The sequence below is a fragment of the Medicago truncatula genome, chromosome 5 (assembly GCF_003473485.1).
Source record: "Medicago truncatula cultivar Jemalong A17 chromosome 5, MtrunA17r5.0-ANR, whole genome shotgun sequence".
In the NCBI taxonomy this organism is placed as follows: Eukaryota; Viridiplantae; Streptophyta; class Magnoliopsida; order Fabales; family Fabaceae; genus Medicago; species Medicago truncatula.
In genome coordinates, this window is record NC_053046.1 from 27,507,187 (window position 1) to 27,518,451 (window position 11,265).

General features: G+C 34.1%; 2 protein-coding genes across 2 annotated transcripts; both read left to right on the forward strand.

The window, feature by feature from the left end:
- Positions 1–874: 874 nt before the first annotated feature.
- LOC11427355 (probable beta-D-xylosidase 7) lies at positions 875–6,393 on the forward strand. Its single transcript, XM_024783815.2, has 6 exons — positions 875–1,395; positions 1,906–2,208; positions 2,810–2,979; positions 3,090–3,187; positions 4,496–5,263; positions 5,728–6,393. The coding sequence occupies exons 1-6, from the start codon at positions 967–969 to the stop codon at positions 6,315–6,317; spliced, it is 2,358 nt and encodes a 785-aa protein (XP_024639583.2). The 5' UTR covers positions 875–966; the 3' UTR covers positions 6,318–6,393.
- A 1,744-nt stretch (positions 6,394–8,137) lies between these two features.
- On the forward strand, positions 8,138–9,153 carry LOC11428860 (nudix hydrolase 1). The gene is made up of 2 exons (XM_003614972.4): positions 8,138–8,334; positions 8,418–9,153. Exons 1-2 carry the CDS (start codon positions 8,178–8,180, stop codon positions 8,720–8,722), a joined length of 462 nt encoding a protein of 153 aa, XP_003615020.1. The 5' UTR covers positions 8,138–8,177; the 3' UTR covers positions 8,723–9,153.
- The last annotated feature ends 2,112 nt before the right edge of the window (positions 9,154–11,265 follow it).

An 11,265-nucleotide genomic window follows, 5' to 3' on the forward strand; every position in this document is an offset into this window, starting at 1 on the left:
TTGCTCTGTTGTTTAAACATTTAAAAAAAATCATAAAAAACCAACACAATCCAACCCTCCTCCCTTCTTGTGTTTTTCTCACCTTCATGCTAGACCCCTTTGAACCTCCATGCAATATTTCTTTTTTAATATATAAGTCAGGAGAAATGACAGACATCACGGGGAGACTCAAAAATTCCAACTAGGTTCGCACCATACAAAAAACCCCTATATTTTGCAGCCTAACTCATAACATTTATTAAAAAGGGAGAAAACTGTAAGGGGGGGATCAAAACCCTCTAAGGGAAAGAAATAAAATAGGAAAAGGAAAAAAACAATGGGAAAACCAAAAACGGCCCTAAAGAAAAAAGTGTCGCTCAACCACCCTTGGAACGAGTGTTGTAGGTATATTGGCTTTGTTGAGTTCTTCGTTAGATAAGGCATAAATTGCTCTTCTAAACCGTCTTTAGTGACAAATAAATGTTACAACTTTTGAGCCCTTGATACAAAATATGTTTAATTTCTTTAGAGTAGTTGATGCAGTTTGAAACTAAGTTTGGGGTTGCTTTGTAGAATTTGCAACATTTTAAGTTTAAGGTGGGGTATTAGTAGAACTATTAGAAAATGAAAAAAATGTAGAAAAAACTTGTTAACCCACTTCTAAACTGGAAAATGATTGGTAGACCACTCATAATTTCATATCACCCATACACCCCTACATATTTGAGAGGAGAGAGATGGATGAAAAGGAAGAGAGACAAAGTGTTTGTGGGGTCTAGGCCACATGTCACATGTTTGTGTGGAGGTTTAAATGTGTATGCCACCTATGAGTGTGCATGTATCACCACTCTTCTAAACTTGCCTATAAAATATAGACTCTTGCAAACACTTGTATTCATTCAGAAACCTGAGGGTGCATGGTGAAGGCAAGGATCAAGGCAAACATCAGTGTTCTACTACCTTCACTTTTTGCCCTTCCCTCTCAACATGGGTTACTTACCTATCACCATTACTTTCATCTCTTTCATTTTTCTCTTCCTAACTCGCTACAACCAACTCGTTCATGCCGATTCACCAACTCTTGTTCCCCCTTACTCTTGTGATATCACCAACCCACTTACAAAATCCTATACTTTCTGCAATCTCAACCTTACCACCATTCAGAGAGCTAAAGACATTGTGTCACGGCTTACATTAGATGAGAAACTTGCTCAACTCGTTAATACAGCTCCTGCCATTCCTCGACTCGGTATACATAGTTACCAATGGTGGAGTGAAGCGTTGCACGGTGTTGCAGATTATGGTAAAGGGATAAGATTGAATGGGAATGTAACTATTAAAGCTGCAACTATTTTCCCTCAAGTTATTCTCACTGCTGCTTCTTTTGATTCCAAACTTTGGTACCGGATCAGTAAGGTTGGTCACTCTCTTTTTAAATTTATGTTTGAAATTTTATCAAATGTTTGGTTGAAATACTCTGATGAAATTCAACTAATTTAACCCATGTTGGATATTTTTAACAAATAAATTTAGAATTAAATTTCTATCAACTATCTGATGTAAAAGCTTATATATTGAGTATATTGAAATTTATTGTTCTTTTCCTTTTTTTTACTCCCTTAATTATTTCTATACGTAGGAAGAAGAAAATCATCAAAATTAAGATATATAATTACTAATTTAATTTGAAAAAATTATACTTGACTATGAAAAATAATATGACAAATAAATGTGTTTTTGTTAATATCAAAGTAATTTCAATAATTAATATTCTCTTCGTTCTACGACGATCAATTTGATCATTTTAAAAAATAAAATAAAAGTGTATAATGAATGATACTTTTATTAGATTAAATTTATCCAACTATATATTCATGTATTTGCAATTATAGTTTTGTTTCAAGTGTTAACGTTGTGTGTGTGAAGGTGATTGGAACCGAAGCAAGGGCAGTGTACAATGCTGGACAAGCAGAGGGGATGACATTTTGGGCACCAAACATAAACATATTTAGGGACCCAAGATGGGGAAGAGGGCAAGAGACAGCTGGTGAAGATCCTTTGGTAAGTGCAAAGTATGCTGTTTCCTTTGTGAGAGGTCTTCAAGGTGATTCCTTTGAAGGTGGGAAACTTAATGAAGATCGTCTTAAAGCTTCTGCTTGTTGTAAACACTTTACTGCCTATGATTTGGATAATTGGAAAGGTGTGGATCGTTTTGACTTTGATGCCAATGTAAGTTTTCTTTCTAAACTACTCCATCCGTTTTAAAATAAGTGTATTTTAAATTTTTACGTAATTAAGAAAATGCAATATAGTTGTCAAAAGACTTTTTATTTTAGAGTTGTAATACAATCTTATTCATTATTGATGTGTTTCTTATATTGTTAAACTTTTGGATTTTTGCCAATTAAGAATTATAATCTAATTCTATTCAAATTAGGTCACTTTGCAAGATTTGGCAGATACGTATCAACCCCTAATTTTAATCTTATTAACTATTGGTGTGTTTCTTATATTATCAAACTTTTGGATTTATGTCATTTAAGAATAATCTAATTCTATTCAAATTAGGTCACTTTGCAAGATTTGGCAGATACGTATCAACCCCTAATTTTAATCTTATTAACTATTGGTGTGTTTCTTATATTATCAAACTTTTGGATTTATGTCATTTAAGAATAATCTAATTCTATTCAAATTAGGTCACTTTGCAAGATTTGGCAGATACGTATCAACCCCTAATTTTAATCTTATTAACTATTGGTGTGTTTCTTATATTATCAAACTTTTAGATATATGCTATTTAAGAATAATCTAATTCTATTTAAATTAGGTCACTTTGCAAGATTTGGCAGATACGTATCAACCCCCATTTCATAGTTGCATAGTACAAGGACGGTCTAGTGGAATAATGTGTGCTTACAACCGTGTCAATGGAATTCCAAACTGTGCAGATTACAATTTGTTAACCAATACAGCAAGGAAAAAATGGAATTTCAATGGGTATATATATATTAGTTTTTTTGTTAAATAAGTATTTAACCACCTATTTAGTAAACTAATTTTCAATTCAACCATTTACCAAAATGTTTCATTTTTGACTGTGAAAAAAGGTATATTACGTCGGATTGTTCAGCAGTAGATATCATACATGATAGGCAAGGTTATGCAAAAGCACCAGAGGATGCTGTAGCAGATGTACTTCAAGCTGGTAAACTTGCATTGCATTTGCACCTTTATAAATATATATGTTTCAAATTTTTTAAAACCTATTTTCTCTCAAATTAACATCAGTCCTTTGTTTATATAATAATCACATAGTACTTAATTAATATTTAATCATGATTATATAAAGAAATCAAAATGACAATGTTATTTTGATTTTCTACAATGCTTCTTCAAAATGATAATGCAAAGGGCTGTCAATACTCCCAAAGGAAAGATGCTTTTTTAATTTATAATTTTGGTCAGTTTACATTTTAGGATTAACTTTTTTCTCCATACTCCTTATTTTAATAAAAAAAAAACTATAAATGTTTTTGGATTGATCATCTATTTTGTGTAGGAGTGTATTTTGCAACAATACAAAATATACAATTTTTCAATTGTATACATTCAAAGTAATAGTGGCATGAGAGAAGTTTCAGCTCCCTTGCATTTTTCTTTCATATTACTAACAAATTAGCCCACATTTTTATTAGAGTCCCCACTTATCTTCATGTCATTGTAGGCCATCATAGTCTTTTTTGGCAATTAGCAAATTAAATATCAGTCCAAAAATTAGAGTAATATTTCATACAAGTTTTACTTATTTTAGTTGTTTTAATTCTGACTTAGTTAAAGCTGTGAATGCCTTCTTCTTTTGTATTTTGAGAATTTGTTCTGATACACCATGACATTGCTTAGAAATTGAGCACTCTCCTTAACTCATGGACATGCCTTTTAACCAAAGACAAAGTTTTTAGGGTCAACATAAATTAAGAACCAAAGTTGGCAATACCTTAGAAACACGATGAGGACGGAACATTGATGCTAGAATGAGGATCTAAGCCACACACGAGTGTTGACAAGCCATTTAGCGCCTTAGCGTGCATAAAAGTCTAACATTACTTGAGACTCAAATTTATGTTCATAACACTAATTCTCCTAAACTCATTGAGGCATTTTCTAACTACGGAGAAAAATATGAGAGCTCGCGTAAAAACTAAAGCACACAAACTAACTTGAGTCCGGAACAAGATTCATTCACACACACTCTCTAAGTTTTCTTTTTTTGAAGAACAGTCTAAGATTTATGAGCACGTTACTTGTCTCCCCGTTACTCAGTTTAGCCGTTTACTACCTTTAAATTTGCAATCACTTTATTTGTTATAGTTTTAGTCTATGTCAAACTTCTTTATCTCTAAGCTTTATAATCACTTTAGTTATTTTTATTTTGCAACAGAATGTAGTAGATTTAGTACTATTTTAATTTTGATGAACCGAGACAATTTACTTCTGCTGCAATCACAATTTTCAGGAATGGATGTAGAATGTGGTGATTACTTCACAAGTCATTCCAAATCAGCAGTGTTACAAAAAAAAGTACCAATATCTCAAATCGACCGTGCCCTACACAATCTATTCTCCATTAGAATAAGGCTAGGATTATTTGATGGACATCCAACCAAACTGAAATATGGTAAAATTGGTCCAAATAGAGTATGTTCAAAACAAAACCTAAACATAGCTCTAGAAGCTGCAAGAAGCGGCATTGTACTTTTAAAAAACGCTGCCTCAATTCTCCCACTTCCAAAATCGACAGATTCCATTGTAGTTATAGGCCCGAATGCCAATTCTTCATCACAAGTTGTTCTAGGAAATTATTTTGGCCGTCCTTGTAATTTGGTAACAATATTACAAGGCTTTGAGAACTATTCTGATAACTTGTTGTATCATCCTGGATGTAGCGATGGAACAAAGTGTGTTTCAGCTGAAATTGACAGAGCTGTTGAAGTTGCTAAAGTAGTTGATTATGTTGTGTTGGTTATGGGATTGGATCAAAGTCAAGAGAGTGAAGGACATGATAGAGATGACTTAGAGTTGCCAGGGAAACAACAGGAACTTATTAATAGTGTTGCTAAAGCGTCTAAAAGACCGGTTATTTTGGTACTTTTCTGTGGTGGCCCTGTTGATATTTCTTTTGCTAAGGTTGATGACAAAATTGGAGGGATTTTGTGGGCTGGTTATCCTGGTGAACTTGGTGGAATGGCTCTGGCTCAGGTTGTGTTTGGTGACTATAACCCTGGTTAGTTTTCTTCTACGCTTTATCCATGAAAAAATAAACCCGCATGTGGTAAAAAAAATTGGATTTGGAATGTGCGCAGTGTGACTACACGCAGCCAGTAACATCTTAAGACGTGGACCGTTTAAATTTGAAATCTTGATTGGATACTCTAGACGTTGCTTACTGCAAGCTATCACGGAGTTATGATTGCACACAACGTAGATCCATAAAAATAGTCTGCAATCGTCTAAATGTTATTTTCTATACCATGATTCCAGCCATGTCAAATATCTTTAACAACAGTTTTCTGGAATATCATTGATCACAGTGCGACTAAAAAGGGTCCATAATTTGAAACTTTGATTATAATGCTGTAATATTTTTCTTGATGCCAAATTTATAATTATACTTATCCAAGTATATTTTCCTAAAACTACTATTAATCAACTAATGGGATGCTTTGTTAATTAATCACTGCAATGCAGGGGGGAGACTACCAATGACATGGTACCCAAAAGATTTCATCAAAATACCAATGACAGACATGAGAATGAGAGCTGATCCATCATCAGGCTATCCCGGTAGAACCTACCGTTTCTACACAGGTCCAAAGGTCTACGAATTCGGCTATGGTCTAAGCTACTCAAATTATTCCTACAACTTCATTTCCGTCAAAAATAACAACCTTCACATCAACCAATCAACCACTTATTCAATACTCGAAAAATCTCAAACAATCCATTACAAACTTGTTTCGGAGTTAGGGAAGAAAGCATGTAAAACCATGTCAATTTCTGTAACATTGGGAATTACAAATACTGGAAGCATGGCTGGGAAACATCCTGTGTTGCTGTTTGTGAAACCAAAGAAAGGTAGAAATGGAAATCCAGTAAAACAGTTGGTAGGGTTTGAGAGTGTGACGGTAGAAGGGGGTGGAAAAGGTGAAGTTGGATTTGAAGTTAGTGTTTGTGAGCATCTTAGTAGAGCAAATGAGAGTGGTGTTAAGGTGATTGAAGAAGGTGGTTATTTGTTTCTTGTGGGAGAGTTAGAGTACTCAATAAATATCACTCTTTGATGAATTGATGAAATGTATTGAGTTTTCGATCAATAAATAAGAAAAACTAGCTAGCTATTGAAGTGATTTGTTCTATTCTACTAGCTTGCCGCTCTTTTTCAGATTTTTCTATCCTTTATGGAAACAAACTCTCATCCAAAATTCAAACATTGGCTATTAGTCATGTTGTAGGAGACTTACCATTTTCTAACCTCAATTGAGTTATGAGTGAATTAACATCAAAATATTTAGTAAAAATCTATTTTTTTATGAAATAACAATTTATTTTTGGAGAGGGTTAAGTAATATTTAAAAGCCACTCTGAACTTAATATCTCACATCATAACGGTTGGCCCTTTCTTCTTCTTGTCTATCAAAGAGGGTGATTTAGGGTCAATTTTGATCCAGAATCATCCATTCGAGTTGGTTTTTCCTTATATCCTAATTAAATAAGTGATTTCTACATATTTTTCAGTTTTCTTTCCTTTGTTTTTGTGATTTCGTCGTGACTCTGATTGTTTTGATTTCTCGTCTTTGTGCGCTGTGTTTTTAATTTCTCGTCTTAGTGCAGTGTTTATTTGATTCAGGTTGAAAGATTAGTTTTGAGCAAGTGCAGATCTGATCAATGACTTTTGCGTCGTCAACGTTGTAGATCCGGAGACATGGATATTCCGGAAACTTGAATATAGTCATATTTGTAGGCATAGATACTTTGTCGTTTTATGCTATTAACATGAATGTTGTGAGTTTCTTCGCAGATTTATCCTTTTTATTTTTAGCGATTTTGGATTTAAATTTTATCGATGTACTTTATCAATTTGAATGAATGGATATCGTTTACTGTTATTGAAAAAAAAAAAAAAAAACCTGAACTTAATACTCCCTCCGTCCTAATTTATAAGCAAAAAAGAATAATTCACACTTATTAAGAAAACTAACACTTAGTGATTTGAGGTATAATTTTTTGTGTTCTCCTTGGAATAAGTTTCATGGAAAGATGTAAAAATAATTCTCATTGGTTAAAAATTATGGAGAAAATAAAAAGTAGAACAAATTAAATGCAAATGACTTGCATTTAATTTTACATTGAAAAAGATGATTTGTTTGAAAAAACATAAAAATAGCATAAAAGTTTGTATTTTTTGCTTATATTTTGAGACAAAGAAAATGATATATTTTTGCTTATATTTTAAGACGGAAGGAGTATATAACACTTAAATTTGTTCCGAAATTTGTGACACAAATGTTTGTTCAATGACACGCATCTTTAAAAAAAAGGGTTAATAGTGTTTTACCCCCTGTAATATAGGTCATTTTCGGTTTTACCCCCTGTAAAATATTTTTTTTGGATTTCGTCCTTGTAATTTGAAGATTTTTGGTTTTGGACCTTCATGAATTTTGATAGTACAAAATCGAAGATATGGCAGGGGGTAAACCGAAATTTGCTCAAATTAACAGGGGTTTAAACCGAACTTTTCTCAAATTATAAGGGGGGTAAACCTATATTTGCTCAAATCACAGGGGATGAAATTTTCCATGAAGGTCCAAAACCAAAAAAATCTTTAAATTTCAAGGATAAAATTCAAAAAAAATATTTTACAGGGGGTAAACCCGGAAATGACCTATATTACAGGGGATAAAGCACTATTAACCCTTAAAAAAAATGGGAAATGCTCTTCCAAAAAAATGATCTTTCAAAAACAAAAACATCGGTGCCATGTGTCATGACGACACTAGTTAAATTTAAAATAAAATACCGTTGCTTGGAGCCAACGCACATTCAGCTTCCAAGAAAATCCCAAAAGACAGTGTTGTACTGTACGGAAGCACTTCATCAAATATATATAAATAAGAAAAAAAAATGATACACATAAACAAAAAATGGAGAACAAAGAAAAGCAAATGGTGTCGCCGCCACCGGAACCTAGAGTTGCTGTTGTCGTATTTCTCTTGAAAGGTAGATCGTTCCTTCTCGGCCGCCGTCGTGCTTCCGTCGGAGACGCAACCTTCGCTCTTCCCGGCGGCCACCTTGAATTCGGTATCTCTCAGTCACCTACCCACCCTTTTTTCTAAACATTTTCTAATATATAAAAATATATTTATTTTTGCTAATTTTTTTAGGTGAAAGTTTTGAGGAATGTGCAGCGAGAGAAGTGAAAGAAGAAACAGGGTTAGATTTGGGTGAAAATAAAATAGAGTTTTTAACTGTTACAAATAATGTGTTTTTGGAACAGCCAAAGAAATCTCATTATGTTACTGTCTTCATGAGAGTGGTGTTGGATGCACAAGAGGAGCATGTGATTCAGAATGTTGAACCTGATAAGTGTTATGGTTGGGATTGGTTTGAATTGGAGAATTTGCCAAACCCTTTGTTTTGGCCTTTGGAAAAGATGCTTAAAGGAGGCTTTGATCCTTTTCTGAATTGATTATATGTATTTTAAATCATTGACATGTAGAAGTCGGTAATAGTTTGAAAAATAGAAGTGACCGAAGAATGTAACCACTTGTATCAGTGTTGATTTGTAGTATCGATCTATGTTGCACCGACACTTTAGATTAAACATGAGACCACAGTTTGACATGTCATAGACTAAATACGTGTCAAAGACTAGATATAAATATGAAACTATTTTGTAGGATATATTCATGTTCATGTACTTGATAGCTCAATTTGCAACTAAACTTGATGTATTTGTAATCTATTTTGGGGCTATTTGATTTGAATATATAATTTTCAATATGTATTAGATATGAACCCACCACCAGCCAGTTATATGTATGTATGTTGAGAGTGTGTTAGAAGTTATTATAAGCTATTGCTTATAGCTTATAGCTTGTATTTTTGGTTTTTGTATAACCTAAGGACTTCACTATTTGTAGTTACTTTATATTTTTGTTCACTTTGATGAAATGGAAGATGCCTAAAGAATACTGAATACTAATTGTGGACCGGAGATATCCAGATATGGGACTAGCACCCTTCATAAGGGCCAAAATGGCCTTAGGTGCCCTCTACATGGGCACCGCCTACGAAATCTTCTAGAAGCAACTAGAAGCCTCGATGTTTATCTCGGCCCAAGTAACTTAATGCCTAAGCTAGCAGAGAAACGGGAAACAGTCTAAACCTTAGATTCTGCTATTGTACTCACTGCAAGTACAAACTGTTTAGCACTGCTATCAAGTACATAAACTTTGACTTCTCTTTGTTTGGCCTTTTTCTTAGAGTCGGTTTCAACTTTCAACATATTAAATACTGGCCATATGTGCTGAACTTCAACATAATAGAAACCTGTTTGGTGCTCAATTGCTCAATTTCAAAGGAGTTTCATTTCAATTTTTTGCTATTTTAGTTCCTGCGGACTGCAGAGATTTTGTCTTTCTAATTCTAAATCGTTTTTTGACCAAGTTCTAATCCTAAATTATTACTGTCTCAGTTATTTAGTTGCATAGGATCTCCTTGACAGTAGCTTTTTAACAGGAAAAGCAGTTGTAGCCAAAGCTTGTTGATATGCAACCAACGATAAGTAATGCAGTTTTGTGTAGCACAAACACCAAACACATAGACATGCAACGCAACCACATATGTTGTTGTCGTATTGGTGTTATAAATCACGAGCACTGTGGCGGTGTCACACTTTAACATGAGACGGACACATGTAGTTAGTTACATTCAATCACTTCCATTTTTCCAAATTTTTATTTGTGTCGTCAATGTCGTGTCTGTGTTGTGTCTGATGTTTGTATCTGGTCAATGCATCGTAGACACTGGCACGTGTTAGACACTAGCCATACCTTTAATCTAAAGTGTTAGTGCTACGTAACTTAGAAGAACGATGGAACTATTTTGTAGGAATAGGATATATTCAAGTGTTGATTGACCAATAAGCTACTAAGCCTGATGTGTTTGTAATATATTTTGTCGATATTTTATTTTTGAGTATATAGTTTTCAATATGTATTCGACATCAAGCCACCACCAGTCAGTTATATTATTTGTTATTGTCTGTTATTTTGATGAAATGAGTGTCTTAATATTACCTATCTTCATGATACGGAAGAAGCTTAAGGAATTACTAGAGTAGAGTAAATAGTTGTTTCAGTCTTTAAACGTGTGAGGCGTATTCACTCCAATTGTTGAATGTATCGAAATCACAAAAATATTCTCAAGTGTGTCTTTTGTTAGTAATATTATGGATTACTCCAATTGTTGAATGATTGACCAGCTTTCAAAAGGGGTCATGTCTGCTTCTGTCAGATTTTTTTGTTTTGTAGCATTTCAAAGTTACTGGCAGGCCTAGATTGTCTGATAGAATCACCGAAGTTAGATGGAAGCCTCTAGATGGAGATGGATAAAAGTGGACACTGATGGCTCATCAATTGGTTCACCTAACATTGCTGCCATTGGAGTAATCTTCAGGGATCATAATGCTGAGCTCATAGGTGCTCTTCCTGAGAATATTGGCTATTTTAACGCTTTGTTTGCAGAGTTTTTTGCTGTTATGTTTGCTATAAAGAAAGCTAATGAAATGCATTGGTCCAAGCGTTGGATCGAGAGTGATTCTCAGGTTGTAGTTAGTGCTTTCAACAGTGAGAAGGTGGCAGTTCCTTGGAGGATTCAAGCTAGGTGGAGGAATTGCATGCTGGTAGCTAAATCTCTCTGTCATTTGTACTCACATTCATAGAGAAGGTAACTATGCAGCGGACGCTTTTGCTAGGCATGGCCTGAACTTAACAGCTGCTCAGTGGTGGAGTAGCTTGCCTAATTTTGTTAGCTCTTTTGTAGTTAGGGACTGTTTAGGCTTGCCTAACTCTAGGTTTTCTTGCAATCATTAGATGGTTTTTGTGTTTGCTTCGCATGTTCCTTTGTATGCTTTCTTTCATTGGGTTTGGTTTTGCCCCCCCAATTTTGTAGCCTTTCTTTTCATCTAATGAAATTGCTGACTTTTATCAAACAAATCATTGTTTACTC